A 27,287-nucleotide genomic window follows, 5' to 3' on the forward strand; every position below is an offset into this window, starting at 1 on the left:
CCACCAGGCCCCTGGCATCTCTGTCTCCTGAGTGAGTGGGACAGCTGCCTGATGGGCCTCCTGACCTCTTCCCGCCTCGTCCGTCTCTGACCGATTCTTGACACAGCAGTCAGGGGGCTCCTTTCAAAGTCAAGCCAGGGCTTTCTTTTTTCTTTTTTTATTTAATTAATTTTTTGAGAGAGGCATCAACTCGCATTGCTTTCATCAGTTGTGCGTCGATTGCTTCTCGTATGTGCCTTGACCAGGGAGCGGAGCGGGTCAAACCGAGCCAGTTTTCGCTTTTGGGCTTTTCAAGCCAGTGACCTTTGGGCTCAAGCTGGTGACTTTTTGGACCGTGTGGACAGTCCCTCGCTCAAGCTGACGAGCTGTTCTCAAGCTGGAGACCTCTGTGTTGTGGGTGGACATTTATCCACTGTGCCACCACCAGTCAGGCCAGGTTATTCTTGTTCAGAGCTTTCCTGCTAACATTATTCTTGTTCTGTTCACCATCTTTCCTGCTAACATTCAGAGTCTGCGGTGTGGGAGGTTCTGTCGAAGCTGGCCCCTGCCACTCGGCCCTCCTTCCATGCCTCTTTCCTCTGCTCTCCCTGATGTTTTTCTTTTCTTTTTTTTCCAAGTGAGAGGAGGGGAAATAGACAGATACAGGGATCTTGCCTGTATCCTGACCGGACCCACCCAGCAACCCCTCCTGGGGCCGTGCTCTGCCCATTTGAAGCTATGCTCACAACTGAGCTATTGTTATTCCTGAGGCTGAGGCTCCATGGAGCCATCCTCGGTGCCCAGGGCCAATGCACTCAAACCAATTGAGACATGGCTGCCAGAAGGGAAGAGAGAAAGAGTGGGGAGGAAAAGAAAGCATTGACTCTTATATGTGCCTTGACCAGGAAAACCCAGGGTTTTGAACCAGCGATCTCAGCGTTCTATCCACTGTGCCACCACAGGTCAGGCCCCTTGCTGCTTTTCAAACACACCAGACAGGTCCACTTCATATGTCTTACGAAGGGAATAGATTTGCCTAAAATAGCAACCTGCTCTTTTTTCTCTCCTGTTTTTCTTTTCTTGCTTTTTCTCCATAGAACTTATTACCATGAGACATGTTATATATTTGCTCTTTGTTTTAGTCAGTCTCCCTTCATTATAGAGCAGGTTCCTTGAGGACAGACTTTGCTTTAGTCACTGCTGTTTTCCCAGTGCCTGGCACATTCACAGTTGTTGAAGGACAGACCTTCTGAAAGAGGGCGCTTGGTTGGCTCCAGGTAGCATCAAACAGAATTGTAATACCTCGTGGGGCCACCGCCATGTTGACCCAGACTTTATCTGATTTGTCTGTGTATCCAGAGTTAATCATATCCTTGGAAATTGACTCGTGGTAACCCAGCTCTCAGTAGACCAAAGTGCAAGTCTGATGCACATTTACTGTTGAAGTATGTACCCTTTCAAAGACTGAAAGTCACATTGGGGACACCCCATTCCTGCTACAGAAGTACTTGGGAGGCTCAGTTACAAATCAGAATTTGTGACGATGGCATCAGAGCTAAGTCAGTTGGGTTGAAAAGAGCAAGCCATTTGAAATATGTCTGAAGCTCAGAGGAGATGCAGTATGGGCCTGGGCAAGAGATAAGTGCTATGCTTAGAACAGCACCCTCACACGGACACTGCTCCACCGTTGTACGATGCACCGGTGGCAGTGTGATGAGTCATCGTGCCAGGTGTTAGCCTTTCCACACAGAGCGCCGGGGGAGGTTGCCTGGCCCTCGTCTGGTCCTGGGGTGCGTGTACTCCTGGTATAGTGGTGCGTGTCAGTGGTCTTGCTTATCATTAAATACTTGATTTGTGCAATTGACAGGTATTCTTTTGCCTCCGTGTTCACCATAACTTTTCTGGTTATAATTTAGCCTTTCACATGCCCTGTCTGACAGTAGAGAATGTGTTAGCCTGAGGATTTGAAGTTCCCATTCCATCAGCATTGTACTCTTGGTAAATTCATAAACTTACCCTTAGCTGTAATTTGTCTGCCTGTGTGGTGTGAGAGTAGGGTATCCTCTGTATTTCTCAATACAAGTGAGTAAACTTCCATGCATTGTTAATAGTGAATCCCATGAGCTTGGTTGGAGTGAGTGTATCCCTGAGGAGTGTGACGGCGTTTGGCGTGTTGACACAGTCAGGTCACGACGAGAGCTGAGGACAAGAGAGATGAGACTGCTGTTTCCCAGTACTGCCCTCTAGCCATGTCCCGGGAGGCAGATCTTTCTCTGGAAATAATCCCTGCACAACACTAGCCCTGGACTCCAAGAGCACACTGTATGTTAAAGTGGCTTTTGGGAAAATAGTTTGAGAAAATATATCAAAACCGTAAAATCTTTGCCCTGACTGGATAGCTTGGCTGGTTAGAGCATTGTCCATATGCGCAAAGATTTGTGGGTTTAATCGCTGATCAGGGCACATACAGAAACAGATCGATATTTCCTTCTCTGTCCCTTCCTCTCTCTCTAAAATCAATTTTAAAATATTGTTTTAAAAAATCTATAAAGTCTTCTATCTTTGGTCCAATAATTTTCCCTAGTAAGACTTTTCTAAGGAAATAATCCAAATTATGAGAAAATTTTATATGCATGAAGATAGGTGTCTCAGCATAATTTATAATCACCCCAGCTTACAAGCAGCTGTTATATCCAGCAATATAGAAGTCATTATGTGAATTATTATATATCAGTTCAACCAACACAGCTACTAAAAAGGATCAAGATTGTGGCACTATAGGAAAATGCTTGGAAATAATGTAGAGCCCCAAAAATCAGTATGTATACGACTTAAGCAAAGGTTTATGTTTAAACTAAGATTGTAATTTATGTCTGACCTGTGGTGGCACAGCGGATAAAGCGCTGACCTGGAACACTGAGGTCACCATCTTGAAACCCTGGGCTTGCCCGGTCAAGGCACATATTGGAGTTGATGCTTCCTGCTCCCCCCACCACCTATCCCCTCTTTCTCTTCTCTCTAAAATCAATGAATAATTTTTTTAAGGTTGTGATTTGTATTTTTTAATTGGGAAAATATTAAAATACTAGAAAGGAATATGTAGAAATGGTTATTGTATAGGGTGGTAGCATAAGAGGTTATTTGGGGTTTTTTGGAGGAAAAGGAAGGGGGGGAGAGAGAGAAAAGCATCAATTTGTTCTTCACTTTAGTTATGCATCCACTGATTGCTTCTCATACATGCCTTGACCGGGGATTGGGCCAGTCACCTCAGGATGGAGCCTGTGACCCCCCAGGTTGAGCTGGCGACCCCGGGATCAGGATTGAGCCAGTGACCTTGGTGCTCCGGGTTAATGCTCTATCCACTGCACCACCACGGGTCAGGTAGCATAAGAGTCTTTTAAAATCTAGTTTCCATTATAGCTCCTTAATGATGGTTTTGAATCCCTTCTCTTGTGTCTGTCTTGTAGCCGCCCAGCAGGCGGCTCTGGTGGCATGACTCAGACATGCAGCCAGGAGGAGCCCAAGGGCAGAGAACCCTCTGCACACTCGCTGACCTGCTTGCACTCTGGGCAAGGCTCTGCCTTGGCTTTGTCAGCCAGTTATCCTGGGCTTTGGGAGCAGTAGGTCTGTGGACTGTGGGTTTCAGCCTCATTCTGGGCATATCTTTGGATTCTTGTTAAGCAAAAACCAAAAAGTGACCATCAGTGAGGTCACTAAACACTATCCAAGTATGAGCTCAATCATGTTATCTGCCTTGAGTCACTCTCTTCTCTGATTTTGAAATGTGTGGTAGACTTTGCCAAAATACATAGTAACATGGTCCCATCCCTTCTTAGGAAAATGCATTCCTGAAGGTCAAAACCCATGTGTCATTAAACTCACACCTGTTCTAAAGCAGAGAGGGTGGGGAAGAATGAACACATGAAGGATTTGACAGGACAGATTGCCCGCTTGGCAGTCCTTTTAGGGAAATGTTGGCACTTTTTCATAATTACCTTCAACATGGGGACTGTATTCTGATGAATGCTGGATTACTGTTACTGAGGATTTCTATGTGGGATTATTCTCAGCAGATGGGACATCACGACCCAGTCCTATCTTGTGCCCATCCATTTGGGCACCATTCTTTCTTCCTAAGGAATTGTACACTTAATTCGTAACTTGGGTCTAGAGAGACTGGGGTTTTGTTTTCTGTTTTGTTTTTAGGGATCTCAGAAGCGAGCTGTCACCACCCCAGAAACCCCCCTAACCAAAAGGAGGGTGTCTACTCGCAGCCCCCATCAGCTTCTCTCACCATCAAGTTTTTCTCCAAGGTATGATTAGAGTTAATTCAGCTGCCGACAAGCCAGCCAGCTCACCCCTTTCTCCGGTCACCTGGTGGAGCTAACTCCACAGAGTGACTTATCAATGGGGGTGGACGGATACCTCCGCGGTGAACTGGCTGCAAAGCCTGTTGCCCTGTGCCCTCCCTCCCTGTGTGGAAAATTACTGTTTCTTACAGTAATTCAGGAAACTCACTTTCCACCCACCTTTATTGGGCTGGCTTCCTAGATTAGGAGCTGATAGCCTCCACTGGAAACAACCTGTCTATTCAGGAGTCTGAGGCCTCCCCGTCCTGCCAGCGGAGGAGAAGAGCCTTTCACCTGCTTCTGTTAGTTCGTGGGTTGGGTCTCTTGTTTTCTTTTTTAATCAAAAGTAGTTTGTTCATTTGTTTGTTTGTTTTTAAAGCACATAGCTTTATTCATAATGTTGCATAACTTATTTATTGTTCCACTTCAAGTTATAGCTAGTTTCTTTTTTTTAGAAAGAGAGAGAAAAAAACCCTGTCAATTTGTTGTTCCACTTATTTATGCATTCATTGCTTGATTCTTGTATGTGCCCTGACCCAGGATTGAACCCACAACCTTGGTGTATCAAGACGATGCTCTAACCAACTCAGCTACCCAAAGGGCAGGTTACAGCTAGTTTCTGAGTTCTTGTCACTGTGAATCTACACTGACTTAATTGGTATTCTGGCCCTGCTGCCATTTCTGTACATGAATCCACAGAGATCATATGTAGTTTTTCTTATTTTAATTTAATTTAATTTTTTTTTTTTTTTTTTTTTTTTTTTTAGCAAGAAAGAGGGGAAGGGAGAGAGATGAGAAGCATCAACTTGTAGTTGTGGCACCTTAGTTGTTCATTGATTGCTTTCTCATACATGCCTTGACCGGGGGCTCCAGCCAAGTCTGAGCCCTTGCTCTGGCCAGCGACCATGGGATCGTGTCTATGATCCCACGTTCAGGCCGGCGACCCCATGCTCAAACCGGTAAGCCTACGCTCAAACCAGCAACCTTGGGGTTTTAAACCCGGAACGTCAGTGTCCCAGGTCAATGCTTTATCTACTGTGCCACCACCAGTCAGGCCATATGTGGTATTGTGAAGTCTGTGAATGACACGTCTCGTGTTAGAGAACTCCATAGGCGAGGCTGTGCTGCCATGTCAGGGTGAGGCAAGGAGCAGTTACTGCTAACCATAGGGCAATGCCAGCCGCCAGGGTCGCCATCTCAACTTAGGTCGCTTCTAGACGAAGCAGAGCTTAAGATTTTTCAGCTCTGGCCCCGGTTGGGTTGCTCAGTTGGTTAGAGTGTCACCCTGATATGCCAAAGTTGCGGGTTTGATCCCTGGTCAGGGCACATGTAAGAAGCAACAAGTGAATGTACAACCAAGCAGGACAAGTCGATGTTTCTCTCAAATCAGTCAATAAAAGATTTTCAGCTCTGTCACTTCATAAAGGAGGTGATAGCAGTTGTTCAAGATGAGTGGTCATTACATTCTAAAGGACAGTGTGACTTTCATGGGCCCGGTACTGCTTTGAGGAGTTCTCAAACTTTAGAAGCAAACTTTCTAGACTTACGAGGGCGTCTTGACACTTGGTGTATAGAGGTTTCTATAGGTGGGCCAGCGCTGCTACAGCAGTGATACCTACCCTCTGGACAGGTAGTCCTCTGAAACCTGTCAGCCTTTGTACACTGACCTCGGTGAGCATCTCATCGCCTTGAAGGGCCAGCTGTCGTGGACGTCTCATGGAGTTTTGCAGGGAGGAGCTCGGAGAAGTCAGACACTGCCTAGTCATTTTTTAAATGCATGCTAATAAAGCCGACATCCGAAACTGGTTTTGTAATTTATGAAAGTAACTTATAAATTATTCAGGTAGAAGCAGCACTGGAGATAGAGATCATTCATTAGGTCATTTTCTGTAGCCTCGGTGGGGGAAGCAGGACTACGTGCAGCTGGTTCCCGCAGAGTCCTGGTGCATTACATGGAGCCTGACTTAAATAGACCTCTGTAGCTTATGTTCACACGAAAGGACTAGAGCCCCTCGCTGCCCGCTAAGCAGATAGAAAAGTGAGTGTTCTTGGAGGTGTAATTTATCAGCCGGGAGGGGAATGTGAGACATGTCCGTCGCCTTGAAGAATGGGAATGTTCACCAGCTGACCAGATTCATTACATCTCTACCTCCGTGGACACTGGGGAAAGTGATTCATTTCACTTCGTCTTTTTGTTGCCTCTACCTTGAACTATATTGTGAAGTATTATACCCATGCGCAGCAACTTTTGACTCATCCTAAGTTCCAGGCTCTGACAATGTTGTAATAAATGCTGAATGTTCATAAGAAGGGAAAGAAAATGATACTTAAAGCTTGCTTTTTAGTCAGTTCAGTGTTTCGGTTTTGTTTTGCTTTTTTAGTTTTAAACCAGGAGGACGACCTTTTAAAGTATGTTTCTTGTCTCTGAAATTCTCTGAACATGTTTGGTATTGGTCAGCCTGGTATTCCTCAGCCTCTCATTCCTGAAATTCCTTAAAGGTCCGGGTATGTCCAACCCCATTAAGCTGATTAGATTTATAAAATGTGAGGCCAGCTCGACATTTTCTCCAATCCTCGTTTCCAGAAGGTAACCTCATCTTATTCCTCTTTCCCTTTATGTATGAACATAGTAACGCTCATCTCGTTTGCTTTCAATTAGTGCTACTCCCTCTCAGAAATACAACTCGAGGAGTAACCAAGGAGAAGTGGTGACCTCCTTCGGCTCAGCGCAGGGAGTGTCTTGGTCCGGGAGAGGAGGAGCCGGTGTCATCAGCCTGAAGGTCTTAGGGTGTCCAGAACCACTCACGGGGAGCTACAAATTCATGTTTCAGAAGCTCCCAGACATTCGCGAAGGTGATTGTTTTTCCCTTTGAAATTCTGGAGGATATAAAACCACCCGGAGGGCTTAGAGTAAGTAGCAAAGCTTCAGCTAGTCACAGAACAAGTTCCAAGGCTTGCCTCTGACTGTATAAGTTGGTAGATATCCTGTGTATGCCCCTGTTAGTGGAGGGACATGAGATAACACACAGTAACTCTCTCAAGGGACTTACCTTTGCTAAAGAAACATGCTAAAGCAAGGGTCCCCAAACTTTTTACACAGGGGGCCAGTTCACTGTCCCTCAGACCGTTGGAGGGCCGAACTATAAAAAAAACTATGAACAGCCTGGCCTGTGGTGGCGCAGTGGATGAACTTTGGCCTGGAATGCCAAGGTTGCCGGTTTGAGGCCCTGGGCTTCCCTGGCAAGGCACATGCAGCAGGCAGGCCATGAACAGCTAACATGAAGCAACTATGAGTTGTTACTTCCCATTCCATGCTCCCATTTCTCTCCCGTCTGTAAAATCAATAAAGTATTAAAAAAAAAAATTTAAAAACCTATGAACAAATCCCTATGCACACTGCACATATCTTATTTTAAAGTAAAAAAACAAAATGGGAACAAATATAATATTTAAAATAAAGAACAAGTAAATTTAAATCAACAAACTGACCAGTATTTCAATGGGAACTATGCTCCTCTCACCACCAATGAAAGAGGTGCCCCTTCTAGAAGTACGGCGGGGGCCAGATAAATGGCCTCAGGGGGCCGCAGTTTGGGGACCCCTGTGCTAAAGGAACAGCACATAAACATTTCCCAGTAACAACCACGTGAACTGTGTAAGGAGGCCAATTAAAGCACCAAAGAAAGCAGAAACATTTATGGCTTCTTCCTTGTGAAGAGTGGAAGACCGTCCAGGTTGGCCTTGACTTCCCTAACCCTCACTGATGACCCGAGTCAAAGGAAGGCTGGGACCGACCTGCGGTGGCACAGTGGGAAAAGCATCAACCTGAGATGTTGAGGTCGCCAGTTTGAAACCCTGGGTGTGCCCGGTCCCGGCACATACGAGAAGCAACCACAGGTTGATGCTTCCTGTTTCTACCCTCCCTCTTTCTATAAAATAAATAATATACATATTTTTATCTTTCTTTTTTTTTTTTTTAAAGGGAGGCTGGGCAGTGGGTGGGTATCGATGCTGACCTCGCTGGGATTGTGCCGCCTGAACCTCTCTGGCCAGTTGGAAGGCCAGGTTCAGCAGCCAAGTGTCAGGAGTTTGGCTAGGGCTTTAGAACTTAGAAATTGGCCAGACCTCCTGAGTACCCTTCCTGCTTCTGTAAAGTGACTGGCTTTAATGTTTGACAGAGTGCTGTATTTTCTCTTCTTGGCAAGTGAAATGTCTTAACACAACTCTGTTTCCCCTTTGGGATTTCAGTTCTGACCTGTAAGATAGAAGAACTTGGCAGTGAAGTAAAGGAACGTTACAAGATTGAGGCTTTTGCTCCTGTTCTAGTTCCGGCACAAGTAAGAGTTGTTCTAATAGTCTTTCCAGTCAGTATCATACTGTTGAATCCGTGGTGAAAAGCATCCTCTTGCCTCCCTTTCCAGTTGTCTACATTGCAGTTAGGATGTCTGTCCTGGTTGGATTTTGTAAAATGGGTCTTTTTGAAGAAAGGCTTAAAAATGCTCTGTAGTTTTGTGACCAGACACAGTCATTGTCTTTGCACTTGTGTTCGGGTCATTCACGTAGCAAAGATGGGAGGCCTTAAGCATTCAGATATCAGAGTGTGTGAACAGAGCAAGGATGGGAGTGCCAGGAACGGGGGCTCAGTCTCTCTCTTGTTTGGTCTCTGTTATGAACCAAATACTGTAGTGGTTCAGCATTGTGATTTAATCTGGCATATGCACCAGTGCATTCTCTCGTGAACGTTTTTAATCTAAGGGGAAATGTGTTCTAGAAGAGTCCTTAAGGTACCTCTGTCATTTGTTTCAATTCAGAAAAGAATGGCCAGTTGGGGAAGATAATGTAAAACCATGTGATAGGAGGAAGTTTGGGAGGAAGTAGCGGAGGGGGCAGGAATGCGTGATCTTGTGGGAAAAGATTAGACTTCCTCAGTTTGCCCCAAGGAGTGGGAACAGGACAGAGGAAGCAAGCCACAGGAAGAAGAATTTCAGCTCAATTTCAGGAAGAACTTGCGGTTTAGAGGCAGTGTGTTATATGGTTAAGGATATGGATCTGGAGCCAAACTTCTGGGCTTCAAACCCAGGCTTCACCCACTGTTTGACTTTGAGTAAATTATCTAGTGTCTCTGTTGCTCATTTTTCTCATCTGTAAAATGAGTACAGTAACAGTATACACCTCACAGTTGTGCGGACTAAATGATTTAACATATGTAAGCCTTTTGAATAGTACCTGCTATTTAGTAAGCTCAGTAAACATGAGCTATTATTAATAGTTATGGCTATCCAAAGCTGCAGTGGACTACTTTAGGGGTGCGAGGACAAGTTCCCCTTTACTAGAGATGCTCAAGCTTAAGGTAGCTGCTTAGAAGGGCTCAAGCTTTACATGGGCATACTAGATGCCCTTTTAGAGTTCTAGGCCCTGGCCAGTTGGCTCAGTGGTAGAGCTTGTCCGGTGTGTGGATGTCCAGGGTTTGATTCCAGGTTAGGGAAATAGGGGAAGCAACCATCTGCTTCTCTACCCTTCTCCCTCTCTCCCCCCTTCCCCTGCTCCCACAGCCATGGCTAGATTGGCTCTAGTGAGTTGGCCCGGAGTTGGCCCCAGGTTCTGTGGCTTCTACCTCAGGCACTAAAAATAGCTCAATTGCCAAGCAATGGAGCAAAACCCCAGATGGACAGAACATCAGCCCCATAGGGGACTTGCCAGAAGGATCCCGGTCAGAGCACATGCAAGAGTTGTCTCTCTGCCTCCCCTGCTCTCAGTTAATTCAAAATAAAAAGAATTCTAACACCCCTGAGAGTCAGTGCTGATGCTTGTCACCTCAGGTCAAAATGATACCCCACCAAAATAATGTTTGTGGTTATTTAGAGTTTGCTTTGCTGGTCACCCTATTGACTTTAAATTTTGAGCTTCTGTCCCAAAGACTACCAGTTTGTTTGTTTGTTTGTTTGTTTGTTTGTTTGTTTTAGAAATTAAATTTAATGGGGTGACATTGGTCCATAGAAACACATGGGTTTCAGATATACATCTGTATAGCATTTGAACTATTCATTGCATTGTGTGTCCATCACCCAAAGTCAAATCATTTTCCATCCCCGTATATTTGGCCCTAATCATTCTTTCGTTGCAACCTTCCTTCGGTAGGAGCCTATCACCCTGCTGGGCCAGATTGTCTGTGATGGCAACGGCAAACTGAACAGCAAGTCAGTGATTCTGGAGGGAGACCGGGAGCATTCCTCCGGGGCCCAGGTTCCAGTGGATTTATCTGAGCTCAAAGAATACTCACTGTTTCCTGGGCAGGTGAGACGGGGGCAGATATGCTCTTTATTCCAGTGCGTGTGCTGGCCTGTGCCTCTAGGAATAACATTGCATCACTGGCCTGTTCCTTGCTTTCGACCTCTGGTGCCATGAGATGAGGCTGGAGCACAGACCCCACAATGGACACCGAAGTGGGGATTCCGATTTTCCCTTGTGTGCCCTGGAATCTGACTGCCCAGGTTTGAACCTCAGCTTCACCTCATGAGGTGTGTGATTATGGCCACATTAGTTAACTTCTAACCCGAGTGTCCTCATCTCTAAAATGGGAATAATGATTCTTACCTCATCGAATTGTTGTAAAAATTGCTCATCTTTGTAAAGCACAATTATTATTATTGATACACCCCTCTTAATTTGTTTTCTAGAAAAATATTCCCAAGTGTAAAATTACAAAATGGGAGTAGCTGGACAATACTTTAATTGTATCAAAATAATTTATTCCTGACCTCTCGTTTCTCTCCTGTTTGGCAATCTTGTTTTACTTCTTGTCTTTCAGGTTGTAATTATGGAAGGAATCAACACCACTGGGAGAAAACTTGTTGCCACTAAACTGTACGAGGTACCACAGTGGTCCCGCACCCTTCCTCCTGGCTTGCTAGGGCACAGATGTGCAGTTTGTCCTTTTTTTTTTTTTTTAAGCTACTCTTAATTTTTTTTTCTTTTCTTTTCTTTTTTTTTTTACAGGGACAGAGTCAGAGAGGGATAGATAGGGACAGACAGACAGGAACGGAGAGAGATGAGAAGCATCAATCATCAGTTTTTCGTTTTGACACCTTAGTTGTTTATTGATTGCTTTCTCATATGTGCCTTGACCGTGAGCCTTCAGCAGACCGAGTGACCCCTTGCTCAAGCCAGCGACCTTAGGTCCAAGCTGGTGAGCTTTTTTTTTTCTGAAGTTGTAAACAGGGAGGCAGTCAGACAGACTCCCGCATGTGCCTGACCAGGATCCACCTGTCATGCCCACCAGGGGACAATGCTCTGCCTATCTGGGGCACCTCTCTATTGCACCTGAGGCAGAGGCCATAGAGCTATCCTCAGCGCCTAGGCCAACTTTGCTCCAATGGAACCTTGGCTGCAGGAGGGGAAGAGAGAGACAGAGAGGAAGGAGAGGGGGAGGGGTGGAGAACCAGATGGGCACTTCTGTGTGCCCTGGCCGGGAATCGAACCTGGGACTCCTGCATGCCAGGCTGACGCTCTACCACTGAGCCAACCTGCCAGGGCCAAGCTGGTGAGCTTTTTGCTCAAGCCAGATGAGCCTGAGCTCAAGCTGGCGACCTCGGGGTCTCGAACCTGGGTCCTTCCGCATCCCAGTCCGATGCTCTATCCACTGCGCCACTGCCTGGTCAGGCCTTTTTTTTTTTTAAGCAAGAGAGACAGACATAGGAAGGGAGAGAGATTAGAAGCATCAACTCATAGTTGCAGCACCTTAGTTGTTTTCTCATATGTGCCTTGACTGGGGGGCTCCAGCTGAGCAATGACCCCTTGCTCAAGCCAGCGACCTTGGGCTTCAAGCATGTGACATTTAGGCTCAAGCCAGTGACTATGGGGTCATGTCTATGACCCCACACTCAAGCTGGCAACCTTAGGGTTTAAATTTGGGTCCTCAGCATCCCTGGCCAATGCTCGATCCACTGTACCGCCGCCGGCCTGGTCAGGCCAGTTTGTCCTTTTAAGAACCTGTTTATTTGCTTCTCAGTTCTCTATCTAGAGTGAGAACCTACCTCTAGGCCAGGGGTTAGCAAAATTTCTGTAAAGGGCCAGACAGCCACTGTTTTAGGCTTTGCAGGCCATTTGGTCTCTGTCACCATGTCAGCTTTGCCAGTGTTGCCCAACCATACCCATAGACAACCTGTAAACCAGGAGTGTGTCTGTGTGCCAGTAAATCTTTATTTACAAAACTCGATGGTAGCCACGCCCGGCCGCCAGCTGTAGTCTGCCTGCCCCGTTCCAGGCAGTCGTCTGCCACCGGTTCTCCCAGAATTCAGGGAAGCAGCAATACCTGCCTCCTTCCCTCGGGTACGGACTCTTTGCTCCCACTTTTTTTTTTTTTTTTTTTTTTACAGGGACAGAGAGAGAGTCAGAGGGATAGATAGAGACAGACAGGAACGGAGAGAGATGAGAAGTATCAATCATCAGTTTTTCGTTGTGACACCTTAGTTGTTCATTGATTGCTTTCTCATATGTGCCTTGACCACGGGCCTTCAGCAGACCGAGTAACCCCTTGCTCGAGCCAGCGACCTTGGATCCAAGCTGGTGAGCTTTGCTCAAACCAGATGAGCCCACGCTCAAGCTGGCAACCCCGGGGTCTCGAACCTGGGTCCTTCCACATCCCAGTCCAGCGCTCTATCCACTGCGCCATTGCCTGGTCAGGCTGCTCCCACTTTTTGCTGGGTGTTTTATGATTTTTTTTTTTTTTTTTTTTTTTTTTTTTTATTTATTAATTTTTAGAGAGAGAGGAGAGAGAGAGAGAGAAGGGGAGGGAGGAGCAGGAAGCATCAACTCCCATATGTGCCTTGACCAAGCAAGCCCAAGGTTTCGAACCGGCAACCTCAGTGTTCCAGGTCGACGCTTTATCCCACTGCGCCACCACAGGTCAGGCCTGGGTGTTTTATGAGTTTTGCTGTGACTTCCCGTTTTCTGGGTCTTTTTGCCACTCTGAGCAAATATAGAAATATGGCAGGGCCTGACCTGTGGTGGCGCAGTGGATAAAGCGTCGACCTGGAAATGCTGAGGTCGCCAGTTCGAAACCCTGGGCTTGCCTGGTCAAGGCACATATGGGAGTTGATGCTTCCACTCCTCCCCCCGCCCCCCCCCATCTCTCTCTCCTCTCTCTGTCTCTCTCCCTCTCTAAAAATGAATAAATAAAAAAAAAAAAAAGAAATATGGCAGGTACCATCGGCTCTGTGAGCTTCTAGCTCCGAGGAGCAAGACATCTGCAAACACGCCCCTCTTCAGTGCCCTCCCCTTTCCTAACCCATGGCGGTGCCTGGGCCAGACCTCAGTTTTGCTTCTCTTGTTTTTAAGGGTGTGCCACTTCCGTTTTACCAGCCCACTGAAGAAGATGGAGGTAAGCTTTTGGTTCAAACGTTGTTTTACCAGCAGCGAGGGTGGTGGGCTAGGGTTCAGGACTGCAGTTCCTCGGGCCCAAGGAAGCCCCAGAAGCTGTGAGGTCCAGGCCCTGTGGGAGGACAGGGCTCTGACCACCAGGTTCTAAGTCCAGCAGGCGTGTTGTTCAACTCTAACATTAATAGGTATCGCCTGGCCTGGGTGGCTCAGTGGATAAAGCGTTGACCTGGAATGTGGAGGTTGCGGGTTCTAAACCCTGGGCTTGACCCGTCAAGGCACATACAAGAAGCAACTACTACGAGTTGGTGCTTCCTGCTCCTCCCTATTCCAGCCTTTCTCTCCTCTCTCTAAAATCAATAAATAAAAAATTTTTTTAGAGAGAGAAAGAGAGGGGGACAGAGAGGCTGACAGGGAGAGAGATGAGAAGCATCAATTCTTCATTGCGGCATCTTAGTTATTCATTGGTTACTTTCTCATATGTGCCTTGACGGGGGGTTAGGGGGCGCTCCAGCAGAGCGAGTGACCCCTTGCTCAAACTGGCGACCTCAGAGTTTCGAACCTGGGTCCTCAGCATCCCTTGCCAACACTGTATCCACTCAGCCACCACCTGGTCAGGCAATAAATAAAATCTTTTTTAAAAAAAGAAAAAACGGCAACATGAAAAATAATAATGATGTTAATAGATACTTGAAAGTCGCTTCAATAAAGGAAAACAGGCTCGCTTGGTTAGAGCATCGTCCTGAAGCACAGAGGTCGCCAGTTTGATCCCTGGTCAGGGCACAGACAGGAACAGACCGATATTCCTGTCTCTCTCTCTCAAAGTAATAAAAGAAACATTTAACAAACAAACAGGAAAGGGAAACTAGGAGCAATTTTAAAAAGAATTTCTTTAAATGCAATGTAGTATCCTGAATTAGATTCTGGAAGAGAAAAGGGACATTAGTGGAAAAACTAATGATATCCACATAATATCAGGAATAATTTATAATATATATCAGCATTAATTTTTTTAGTTTTGACAAACATAGGAAGACGCTGACATTAGGGGACACTTAAGTGAGAGGTACACATTTGTCAACTCTATACTATCTTTGCAGCTTTTCTACAGTGTTAAAGTTAGTCCAAAATAAAAAGTTCATTAAAAATATTAGATAATACCTGACCAGGTGGTAGCACAGTGGATAGAGTGTCGGACTGGGATGCGGAGGACCCAGGTTCGAGACCCTGAGGTTGCCAGCTTGAGCGTGGGCTCATCTGGTTTGAGCAAGTCTCACCAGCTTGGACCCAAGGTCACTGGCTCAAGCAAGGGGTTACTCGGTCTGCTGTAGCCCCACGGTCAAGGCACATATGAGAAAGCAATCAGTGAACAACTAAGGTGTCACAACGAAAAACTAATGATTGATGCTTCTCATCTCACTTCGTTCCTGTCTGTCTGTCCCTATCTATCCCTCTCTCTGACTCTCTGTCTCTGTCAAAATATGTATATATATTAGATGAATTTCTAAAAAAACTTAAGTTTGGTCACTAAATGGGAAAAGAAATTTTAGCAAACTTTGCTTCAAAATATTTTAAAGCACTTTTATTTTAATTAATTTATTTTTTTACAGAGACAGAGAGTGAGTCAGAGAGAGAGATAGACAGGGACAGACAGACAGAAACGGAGAGAGATGAGAAGCATCAATCATTAGTTTTTCATTGCGCGTTACAACACCTTAGTTGTTCATTGATTGCTTTCTCATATGTGCCTTGATCGCGGGCCTTCAGCAGACTGAGTAACCCCTTGCTCAAGCCAGCAACCTTGGGTTCAAGCTGGTGGGATTTTGCTCAAACCAGATGAGCCCGCGCTCAAGCTGGCGACCTTGGGGTCTCAAACCTGGGTCCTCTGCATCCCAGTCTGATGCTCTATCCATTGCGCCACCGCCTGGTCAGGCTTAAAGCACTTTTTTTAAGGAAAGCAGACATTAAGGTTTCACAGTAAGACGGCCAACACCCTGTGCACACTAATAAGTGTGTGAGGTCATTCTTGGAGATGACCTAGAGTGAGAAGCGAGACTGAGGAATTGGTGAGACTGTGCATTCTATCAGAAAGTGTGTTTATGGCCGTATGAATGGGGTGTTGTTAGGTCAGCTTCAAGGAATGCAGAGGCATTTGCGTGGCTGAGATGGCCAGAGCCTGAGCTGTGCCAGGGAAGCCTTTGGAAGCAGCAGAGTGTGCTGGGAGAGTGTGCTGGGTGCAGGATTGAGTGAGGTACTCATGGAGACACTTGCTTTGTACCCCAGTTCCCCATCTCCTGTAGCCCCTCAGAACCTCGTTTAACTTTGTCCCCTGCCTTGTAGGAAACTTACACTTCCCCTTGAATTCTCTATCTCAGTTCATGGTATCACCATGGTAGATGAATAATGACACCCTCCCCATAGACACTCCTCGTCCTTGGAACCTGTGAATTTGTTCAGTTAAATGACAAAAGGAACTTTGTGAGTATGATTAAATTAAGGATCTTGAGCCTGACCAGGTGGTGGCGCAGTGGATAGAGTGTTGGACTAGGACGCGGAGGACCCACGTTCGAAACCCCGAGGTCGCCGGCTTGAGTGTGAGTTCATCTGATTTGAGCAAGGCTCACTAGCTTGAGCCCAAGGTTGCTGGCTTGAGCAAGGGGTCACTCAGTCTGCTGGAGCCCCCTGTAAAGGTCATTTGAGAAAACAATCAATGAACAACTAAGTGGCATAACGAAGAATTGATGCTTCTCATCTCTCCTTTCCTGTCTTTCTGTCCCTCTCTCTGTTTCTGTCACACACAAAAAAAATTAAGGCTCTTGAGATGAGGGTTATCCAGGGTGGCCCAGCATAATGACAGTGTCCTTCTAAGAGGAAGGACAGGAGGCTCGTGTTAGGCTGTTGGCTTTGAAGGTGCTGGGGGTGGCCATGAACTACGGAATGCAGGCAGCCTCAGGAAGCAGAAAAGGCGGGGAAACAGACTCCCCTCAGACCTGCAGACCGAACACACCTCTGCCGACACCTTGACTTTGGGCCTGCTGACCTCTAGAACTAAAGTAGTAGATGTTCGTTGTTTGAGTCACTGAGTTTGTGGTGATTTGTCACAGCAGCCGTGGAAGATAAAGACAGCTGCATCTTTGGGTTGTGTTATTGTGAGCTATGGAAACTGGTTCAGACTACCTGAAGTAAAAGGGACTTTATTAGAGGAAGTCCAGGTAGCTCACAGACTGGACAGGTGGCTAGACGTCCAGGCTGGGAACCAGGGCAAGGACCTAGCAACTCTGGGTGTTCAGGGAGCAGGAATTCCAGCCGTCTTGTTGGTCCTCGGCTGGGATAGGCCCTCTCCGGCCTTTTTCCTGTCCGTGGAGAGTGTACCTTGGAGGAGGGTAAGAGGGGCTAAAACTGAGTGATAGGCCTGTTCCTTCTCTAGGGGAGGACAGTGCACCGAATCTTCAGCACCCTGAGACTGCTGTATGGAGGAGAGGGCTGGTTCTCCGAAAGGAGAGCAGGAGCTGTGAGGAAAAGGCAGTGCTTGGTGGGCGCCCAGACACAGCGAGCTCCACCCCCCGCCTCGCCACGTCCTGTGGCCACTCCTGTTCTGGGCTCCTCGATATACCACAGTCTCTGTCCCTGCTGGACCATCAGATGTCCCGTCATACCGAGCACTCTAATCATAGCACCCCAGGACCCTGCTTGGCCCTTACTCCAGAAAATTCTACTTACAACAGTGTAAGCAAAGTGAAATAATAAACAGTCACAAAAAGACAAGTACTGTATGATCTTACTCATACGAGATACTTAGCGTAGATACTCACAGAGACAGTCAGTGGGGGGGGGGGTTGCTGTGGCATTGGGGACAATGTTAGTGTTTATTGGGGACAGTTTCAGCCTCACAGAATGAAGAGTTGTAGAGATGGCATTATGAATTTATTTCCTGCCACTGAAATGTTAAAATGGTTAAGATGGTAAATTTTGTGTTATATGTATTTTTACCACAATGAAAATATTGGGGGGAAATGTTATAAGCAAATCTCACTTTGATCAGTTCTCCCCTGGCTGCCCCTTTCCACTCATGATTTCCATACACTTCCTGAGTGGCCACATAAGGAGACTCAATTGAAACCTGAGGCATTTCTCTCTAGCTGACCTTTCTCTCACCATCCCAGTTTGTTTGTTTTTTTCTTTTAGGGCAGACTCCCCCATGTTCCCCTACCAGGATCCACCCAGAAACCCTATCTAGGGCTGATGCTCAAATACCAAGCTATTTTTAGTACCTGAGGCTGACAAGCTTTGACCAACTGAGCTATCCTCAGCATCTGGGGCTACCTTCGAACCAGTCGAGCCACTGGCTGCAGGAGGGGAAGTGGGGGAGAAGCAGATGGTCACTTCTGTGTGCCCTGACCGAGAATCAAACCTGGGATGTCCATACACTGGGCCGATGCTCTATCTACTGAGCCACCAGCCAGGGCCCCAGTGTCATTAACATCTTACAATCCTCTCTGTCTTAGATTTTGAGCAAAATATGGTCCTGGTTGCCTGTGGGCCGTACACCACATCTGACAGCATCACTTATGACCCAATGCTCGACCTGATCACCATCATCAACCATGACCAGCCAGATGTCTGCATCCTGGTAGGAGACCCTCCAGGGACAACTTCACTCAGGGAGGCACCAGTGGGAAAACCAGGGCATCGGCTTTAGGAAAAGGTCCAGTGCAGATACAAATTCTTAGGAAGTATGTCAGGCTCCCCTCCTTTTTAAAAATATTTTTTAGTTCTTCATTTGCATCTTTGGAGAGATGCACATGATCTGCAGCCTTCACATAATCTAAAAGTCTGACATTTTCCTACCTTTTACTGTGTTTACAGGATTCTTGTTTCTGTCCCATAACTCCAGATTCTGAACTAATCTCATTTTAAGCTCAAAGTACTCCTGTTAGCAGGGTGCTAGGTTTAGAAAGTTAGGGGAAAGCCCAGTGTTATAGGAGATATACAGCTGGGTAAAGGACCATGGCAGCCGCACAGCCTTGTGTCTTACCTTGGCTGGGTGCCCCCTCCCCATCTGCTAACTGTCCCAGGCTCTACACGCAGCTTTAGTGGCACAGATGGAGGCTCAGGAGGAACTGCGAGGAGAGGTTATGTGAGTGCTCACAGACACACGTGGTTCTGACTTGGTACCTTTGTTTCTCCCCTCGACCTTATTTGCAGTTTGGCCCTTTCCTGGATGCTAAGCATGAACAGGTTGAGGTAAGTGACTGGGGAAGGGAGGCGGGTAGTGGATACTGGCATTCTTTTTAAGAGTTTGTTGATTTTACAGAGAAGTGGGGGGAAGAAGAATGAAGTAGCTGCTTCATTCTAGCTTATCATTGGTTGATTGTTGTATATGCCTTGACTGGGCAAGCCCGGGGTTTCGAACCAGCAACCTCAGCGTTCCAGGTTGACGCTCTATCTACTGCGCCACCACAGGCCATGTGACACTTGGCATTCAATTGAGCCCTCATTGTTATTTTCTTATTTTGGAGATATCCTACACCTAATCCCTGTGGTTCATCAGACATTGTAGCAGGGCATTTTTATTTTTACTTTTTACTTGATTGATTTTAGAGGGGATAGGAGAGGGAGACAGAAATATTGATCTGTTTCTGTATGTGCCCTGGGGATCAAACCAGCAGCCTCTGCATATCTGGACAATGCTCTAACCAACCAAGCCATCTGGCCAGAGCCGTAGCAGTGCCTTTTGTGTGTGTGTGTGTGGCTGGAGAGGAGATAGGCAAACTCCCGCATGTGCCCCAACCAATATCCGCCTGACAACCCCATCCTGAGCCAGTGCTCAAACCAGCCGAGCTATTTTTAGTGCCTGAGGCTGCCGTGCTCGGACCAACCAAGCCAACCTCAGCACTTGGGGCCACTTTTGAACCAGTTGAGCCACTGGCTGCAGGAGAGGAAGAGAGAGAGAAGGGGGGGAGCATATTGTCGCTTCTCCTGTGTGCTCGGACTGGAAATTAAACCCAGGACGTTCATATGTGAGGCTGACGCTCTATCCACTGAGCCACCGGCCAGGGCCCAGGGCATTTTTAATATAGATAATTTGGGGGCTTTGTTTCACCAAAATAACAAGGCCATTTGGAAGCTGAGAGAGGGAAATACAAATCCATGAGACATGACGTTTCTTTGTGACACCTGACGCTAAAGCCTGAGAGCGCCAGCACAGGTGCAGGTGTCCAGGGTCATGGAGCTGCACTAGGGAGTCCCTTACCGGCTGCTTCCCTCGGCTCAGTGACCCACATCTTGCTGTTCTTTGATGCATTAACACAAATGGCCCTACCCCAACATCTACTACCCTGGTTCTCAGGGTATTTTGCTTTCCACGGAAAAGATTCAAAATACTCCTCCTTTTAGTGTTTCAGCTTATGTTCAAGAGGATTGAGTCTTCCTTGACCTCCTTTCATGTCCCAACTGGACTGATCCTTGAGGACAGCGATCTGTCTTCCTTTACTCCCCCTTCAGCTTGTAGCTCAGCCACTGGTACATAGGGTCAGCTAATGTTGAACAAGCAAATAAACAAACGTCTGCCCTTTAAACCTTCCCCTTATCTTGCAGAACTGTCTACTGACGAGTCCATTTGAAGACATTTTCAAGCAGTGTCTACGGACGATTATTGAAGGGACACGAAGGTCAGAATTCAGAAATGCTTTTTTAAGCTGCCTAGGTTTCTTCTGGGCTTCCCATTAAAAAACTGGAACTGTTCAAAAGGAGGGCTGGCTCCTCTCCTCCCGTCCTTCTGAACTAGAAGTCAGACAGAACTCTTGAACTTCAAGTGTGTAGACCCCGAGTTAAGAGGCCTCTTTGTGAAGCACACAGATAAACATACTTGACTTTTGCTCTTCCCTTGCTTTCTCCCCCGTATTCTGCTCTCCTGTTCACACACTCACGGTCCGTGGGAACCCCCCAGGACGCCTCGGACAAGTGTGGGTGACTTACACGACAAAATCCCCAGAGGCCCTAGACGTCTTGTCGTTCGTGTGAATGATTGTGCTCGGCTCCTTCCCCTGAGTCACTGCTTCCCCACATTTTGTGGGGCGTCACCAATGGCCAAAGAAGGCCATGGTAGCAACTCAGGGAGGGTGGGGATCTTGAGTCCCTGCCTTAGAGCGGGGGGCGGGGGAGGGAGTGTGAAAGGTCGTGGGGTGATGGAAGGGACGTGCAGTTCTGCTTTGGGGAGTGGGTACTCTTGCAGAAGTCACTTCCTGTCCCTTTTCCTCCAGGGCCAGGGTTTGAAAGAAAGAAATTGGTCATTGGTGTAGGTGATGGATCTTCTCTGGGGATTTGCTTGCCTGTAGCTGGGCGCATTTAAAAAAAAAAAAAAAAAATTCCTGAGACTAAGCTTTAAAAGCAAGTCTGTAACAAAGGTGTCTTTTAAAACAAGATGTATAATCATCCACCCCCTGGCCAGGAGAACTGATCCCAGAGTCAGTTAGGTGGAATAGTACCTTCCTGTACCACGCGTGGCCGGCGTGGTAGACCTCACAGAGGCGGGGGCGCAGCTAACTTACCCCAAGTCAGGGGACTTCAGTGTGCAGGGACGGGCTGCGGCTGGAACTGCCCCTCCTCCCCCCTCCGGCGATGACAGTGCTTTCCCTCTTGCCTCCCAGGTTTGTCGTGACCCTGAGAGCGCATCAGACATGGAGAGTTCAGGAGATAAACACCCCAAAACCAGGAGCAGGGCTGGTGTCCCTGTGTTGTCAACCATGCGGTCTCCCTGGGGACAGCAGGGGCTGTAGCAGTCCACTGGTGCTCTCAGTGTGAGATCGAGTTCTGTTTGGGTTCCTCACCCCATGTGGTGTTGACAGCAGCGGTACAAACAAAGAACAGACAGGCTTTGTTACGCTGGGGCAGCGCCCAGCACCACCAGGCACTTTCATCTGTGGCCAGTGTGTGTGGCAGGGATGCCCCACCTTTCCCCAGACAGTATAGAAAGGGTCCTCGTTTGGGGAATTGCTTGTTCCTGAGAGGTAAGAAATGCAGAGTGCTCAGCTGATTTGTCAGTAGAATCCAGACTCAGCGAGGAAGCACCTCCTCTATTCCAGGAGCCAAGCCCATTCGAGGACCCTCCTACCGTGATGCATGAAGTTGTGCAATACTCAGCATAGTTGGAATTTTCTCTCGGGCCCTCCCCCTGCTGCCGGTCTATAATAATGAGCAAGAGAGCAGTCGCCTCCTTAACTATTGCTTTCCCAACACCTACACTGAAACAGATTCCATCTCCTCAAGCAGCCAGTGTATACCTTTGTGTTCATCCCAGACTGGGCCCTTGGGATCTGGAGCACAGACTGTCCCATTCTGGTCACCCCAGCCCGTTTGCCAGACGCCAGCACCCAAATTGGTAGACTTGGATAATTATAGTGAAATTTTCCATGTCGATGGGACTTTAATTAATATGCAAAGTTCCTTTGGTCTCAAGATTCTGATTTTTTATATATATATAATTTTTCTTTAAGATTCCATTTATTCATTTTAGAAAGGAGAGAGATGGCCTGACCTGAGGTGGCGCAGTGGATAAAGCGTCGACCTGGAAATGCTGAGGTCGCTGGTTCGAAACCCTGGGCTTGCCTGGTCAAGGCACATATGGGAGTTGATGCTTCCAGCTCCTCTCCCTTTCTCTCTCTCTCTCTCTCTCCTCTCTCTCCCTCTCTGTCTCTCTCTCCTCTCTAAAAATGAATTAAAAAAAAAAAAAAAGAAAGGAGAGGTAGAGTGAGAGAGAGACGGGGGGAGGACCAGGAATATCAACTCCCATATGTGCCTTGACCAGGGCAGCCAGGGCCTCGACCCAGCATCCTGAGCGTTCCAGGTGGGCCGCTCTATACACTGTGTCCCCACAGGTCAGGCAAGACTCTGATTTTCTATTGCAAAAGTCTCAGTTCACGTGAGCAGGCATGACAGACAAGTGACCAGTGTAACAACGATCACTAATACGTTTATCCTGTACAGAAGGCAGCTGTGGGCATCAGCTATGTTTAGGAAGGCCACACATCTTAATCAAGAGAAGGTGGCAGTGAGAGTTCATGGTGGGTTTTAAATAAGGCCCCAGAGTCGCACTTCACGCCTCTTTGGTTTATTACAGGCCCCTCTGCCAAGCACAGTTGAGGGAACCAAGGAAACCAGACTTTCCCTTTCTTCTTTTGTGTGACGGAGGAGAATAAACAGCTGGCCCCCGTAGTTAAAGGTTTTCCCATCACGTTGTGTTGTAACCGTTGAGACTCCTTCTGTCTCCATCAAAGAAAGCATCTGTCAGCTATGCTTTTAGTGTTGCTGTTAAATATTTCTTTCATTTTTGCAAGACTGCTGAGAAATAAGAACTGAGGGCATTGCTTTCCATGCAAGAGGCGAGGGGCTGGCTCTGGGAGAAGCGAGTCGGCTTTGGCCTTTGCTTTGAAGACGTCTCTGTCCTCCAGGTCCAATTTGTGGCCTACTGTTTCATTAGTAGGAGGTTGCAGGGTGATTTTCTAACTATGAAAGCCGTCTCCAGGTCTGGCTCACGTGCCGGCCCCTCCCTAGGAAAAAGCCCTGTCTGAGTCAGGAACGCCTTTAAGCCACACCTGTTCGCAGAGCAGGCCTTTGGGTTCAGCTCTGGCTCGGAGACACAGATTCTTTGGTCCAATCCTGTCTTTCCAGATTTTCTAGATCCCAATTTCTCTCCCCCTTTTCTACCAAACTGAAGTACAATCTTCTCCTCATGCAGAGCCAAGAGAAAGTACCTCCTGGGCGACCTGCTCCGGGTCGCGGTGGACGTGTGTGAGTGAGCACAGATCGTCTTTCCCTCACAGTGTCCCATGGGCAGTGGCATCTCTGCATAGGAGACTTTAGTTCCGACCTTCTTCCCTGGAAGTAGGGTCTCGTATCGGCTCTGACGTTTTACTGTGCTTCGCTGTTCTCACTCACCTGCGCTCCTTTTTCTCCCTCTTCTGATGATTTTTTGACAAAGTAGCTCCGGCTCCCACCTTGTCTTTGTCCCATCGTTGAGAGATGTGCACCACGAGCCCGTGTACCCACAGCCGCCTTTCAGCTACTCCGATCTGCCTCACGAGGACAAAAAGGTACCAGCATCCCCGCCTCAACCGGCAGGCAGCCAGAACTGACCGTGCCGCAGGTGACCCAGCTCTGTCCGAAGTGGAGGGTGAAGGGCCTGAATCTTCAGCTACTGTTTTCTTTCTTCTTCTTTTCCAAGTGAGAGGAGGGGAGGTAGAGAGACAGGCTCCCGCATGCGCCCCAACCAGGATCCACCCGGCACACCCATCTGGGGCCAGTGCTCTCCCATCTTAGGCTATGCTCGCAACTGAGTTATTTTTAGCACCTGAGACAGAGGCTCCATGGAGCCATCCTCAGTGCTTGGGGCCAATGCTCTTGAACCAACTGAGCCATGGCTGCAGGAGGGGAAGAGGGAGGGGAGTGGCAGGGGTGGAGAAGCAGGCGGTCGCTTTTGTGTGCCCTGACTAGGAATCGAACACAGAACATCCACGTGCTAGGCCAATGCTCTACCACTGAGCCAGCGCACCAGGGCCTTTGGCTACTATTTTTAATAGGCAGTTGTGCTTGTAATTTACTGCACATTGGTTTGGTCTCCCTTTCGGTGAGCTCCCAGCCCTTGGAGACCTCTGCTTTCCTAGGGAAGAAGTTTCTGACTTGGTGTCAAACGTGTATCCTAACTCCTCATTTCAGCGGGTGCAATTCGTGTCTGAGCCCTGCAGCCTCTCTATAAATGGTGTGGTGTTTGGCTTGACATCCACAGATCTGCTCTTCCACATGGGGGCCGAGGAGATCAGCAGGTGAGGCTCGTACTCCAGCCTAGTGGGCAGGACAGCTGGCCTTCTGCCATATCCCACCCACCCCACCCCACCATGTGAAGGGACCAGCTGGAGCCTTTGTTTCTATTACTGCTTGTCTCTGCAGTGTTTGGGACCACAAAGAACCACGTCTATCTGTCTGCATTTAACTTATTGTCATAGTTCATCCGCTTTTCGTGTCCTCCCACCTTTGTGACCTAAACAAGAGCATGTGTCCCCGTTGGTGGAGGATGAGCTGTGACCTTTGAAGGCTGTTCTCCCACCAGAGCAGCATGTGGCTCTGCAGAGAGTGAGAGGCAGCCAGGTCTCTACAGTGTGGGTCCGGCAGTCGTGTGAACATGGGCGTGGGCTTGTTGGCTGAGGTTTGAGGTGCAGGGGTCACCGGGCTGCATGCTCGCCTCGCTCGGGCGCAGACTGCGTGCTCTTGCACAATCTGGTGCTGGCTGTCTTGGTTTTTATCCCACGGGACTGGGGTAAAAACCTGCTCTTCCTTAACCTAGTGCTCTGCTCCCCCTCCTGTGGGAACACGCTGAGGTGTGTGTGGATGGGTCTTTATACTTCCTCAGAGGGACCCTTTTGTCACTGTGCCTTGGCCAATGCAGTCTCTCTCATTTATTAAATTCTTGAGTCCTCCCCAAAGAGAAAGAGAAACTGGAAAATAGGTTCTGCATTCCATCTCTTGCTTTTCTGCCTTCCCCAGCTCTTCTGGCACTTCGGACAGACTCAGCCGGATACTCAAGCACATTCTGACGCAGCGGAGGTGAGCTCGCATGCTGGAGTCACTAACTGCCCGTGAAGAGAGCGCTTTGGGGCCGTGGAGCTCTGACAGATGTGACTGTGAGAGCCTTCCCCGGGCCACTCGCAGGGAACTCCACCCTGTGACGACACACCTGTGTTCTCCCCCCAAACAGAGGAAAGGAAAAGACAGTGTGACAACATGGGCACCAGTGACATTGGGGGAATCCATCTGGGAAAAGGGGTCTTGAACCAGCCGCCGCTGACTGTTTCTTTCCGTCTCCCCAGCTACTACCCGCTCTACCCTCCCCAGGAAGACATGGCCATTGACTATGAGAATTTCTATGCTTATGCACAGCTGCCTGTCACCCCCGATGTCTTCATAATCCCATCAGAGCTGAGGTACTTTGTCAAAGTAAGTTTCAACTCTGCTTTTTCCCAGACCAGACCAGAACCAGGGTTTTTTGTGTGTGTGTGTTTTAATTAATTAATTTTTAATTATATTTATTGGTTTTAGAGAGAAAGGAAGGCAGAGAGAGAGACAGGAACATCAATCTGTTCCTGTATGTGCCCTGACCGGGGATTGAACTGGCAGCCTCTGCTTCAGAGTGGTGCTCTAACCAAGCGAGCTATGCGGCCAGGGCCAAAGAACCAGTTTTGTCCTTTTCCTTATGACAGCCAGCACCCGATCTTCGTGGGTCTGCTCGCTCCCTGGGGGAGGTTGGAGGACTGGAAAACAAATGTAGTAAATGGCAATCACTGAAGTAAATGGCAGCCCCAAAGGCAAGAAGGATAGCCCTCGAACAATGGTTGTCAGATGGGCCCTGCCAGGGTGACCTGGGAGTGGTTCACCCAGGCGCTTGCTGCCCCTGCCCCTGAATTCTGATCTGACCTCAAGCAGCCTCAGCCCTGAGCACTTGGAGGGTGCTTTAGGGTTCTCATCCCTGCTGCTGAGGCCCCGCCCACCTGGGGACTGTGTTTCTCACTGGGATTCCACCCAGCCAATGCCCCTCTTGCCAAATCAGAGTCAGTTCATCCTCAAAGGGTAAACTTTTTCATGTTGGAAAACAATGACCAGGTCAGGTGTGTCTCTAAGTTTGGGAGCTGATTGTCACCCTGCCCAGTCACCTTCTTCATAATGTTTGAGAGACTCTAAAGCAGGGGTCTCAAACTCGCAGCCCACGGGCCGCATGCGGCCCACCGAACAATGTTGTACTGATTTTTTTTTTGTTTTCAACTGCAGTGAGAAAAGTGTTGCATAACAGTTGCCTTTTGTAGACCTAGTGCGGCCCACCGAACGGCTGTGATCTTGCTCTGCAGCCCACATGCTGAGTTGAGTTTGAGACCCCTGCTCTAAAGGAACTCTTCCAATAATAAGTTAACATATTTGACTTAAGAGTGTTTGGTTGCCTTCCCTTCCATTTTATAAAGCCTTCTTTGGTGTTGAACTTGGCATTGAACTGTTAGCTGATTCCAACTTTGTCACATCAGCCCCACTAGTCTTGGCCTTTCCAAACCGTCTTCTTCCCTTCCCAGGACATCCTCGACTGTGTCTGTGTGAACCCCGGGCGCCTTACCAAAGGACAGGTCGGGGGCACCTATGGCCGACTCTACCTCAGGAGGCAGACCACGGACAGCGAAGGCAGGCAGAGTCCCTGTGTTGCTGCCCAGGTGGTCAGGATCTGAGGCCTCGGGTACTTGATTGTCCCCCACTGTGCGGGCCCTCATAGCACCAGGGGCCCAGGAGTCGCCCTCTGGCCATTTGCCGGCTGCTGGAAGGTGAAGTGAAAGAGGCAGCCAGCGGGGAGGAGCGGCTTGGGGAGTGGGCCCGGCAGGAAGGGCCTTGCGCAGCTGGCCTGGCTCTGAGCGAGCGTCTGGGAGAACACTTTGTCTCTGACACGAGGCCCAGAGCGAATTGGCCGTGGGCGCAGCACCTCAGAAAAAGCAAGTGGGCTTTGTGACTTCTATATGAGGCAGACACGGGAACAACTTTTGGAAAATAAAAGCTAAT

At 48.0% G+C, this 27,287-nt stretch overlaps 1 protein-coding gene across 3 annotated transcripts in view; it reads left to right on the plus strand.

Moving 5' to 3' along the window:
- Window positions 1-27,287, plus strand: part of POLA2 (DNA polymerase alpha 2, accessory subunit) — a 37,720-nt gene extending 10,433 nt beyond the window's left edge. For all 3 annotated transcript variants that reach the window (XM_066254059.1, XM_066254060.1, XM_066254061.1), the window contains 14 exons: window positions 4,186-4,292; window positions 6,988-7,181; window positions 8,577-8,665; window positions 10,467-10,622; window positions 11,137-11,199; window positions 13,665-13,707; window positions 18,209-18,333; window positions 18,909-18,947; window positions 20,301-20,374; window positions 23,686-23,794; window positions 24,417-24,523; window positions 25,242-25,301; window positions 25,565-25,691; window positions 26,813-27,287. In XM_066254059.1, the coding sequence (XP_066110156.1) occupies window positions 4,186-4,292; window positions 6,988-7,181; window positions 8,577-8,665; window positions 10,467-10,622; window positions 11,137-11,199; window positions 13,665-13,707; window positions 18,209-18,333; window positions 18,909-18,947; window positions 20,301-20,374; window positions 23,686-23,794; window positions 24,417-24,523; window positions 25,242-25,301; window positions 25,565-25,691; window positions 26,813-26,962 (1,443 nt within the window). In that variant the 3' untranslated portion in view covers window positions 26,963-27,287. The remainder of the gene's footprint in view (window positions 1-4,185; window positions 4,293-6,987; window positions 7,182-8,576; window positions 8,666-10,466; window positions 10,623-11,136; window positions 11,200-13,664; window positions 13,708-18,208; window positions 18,334-18,908; window positions 18,948-20,300; window positions 20,375-23,685; window positions 23,795-24,416; window positions 24,524-25,241; window positions 25,302-25,564; window positions 25,692-26,812) is intronic.

The sequence above is a fragment of the Saccopteryx bilineata genome, chromosome 1 (assembly GCF_036850765.1).
Source record: "Saccopteryx bilineata isolate mSacBil1 chromosome 1, mSacBil1_pri_phased_curated, whole genome shotgun sequence".
Lineage (NCBI taxonomy): Eukaryota > Metazoa > Chordata > Mammalia > Chiroptera > Emballonuridae > Saccopteryx > Saccopteryx bilineata.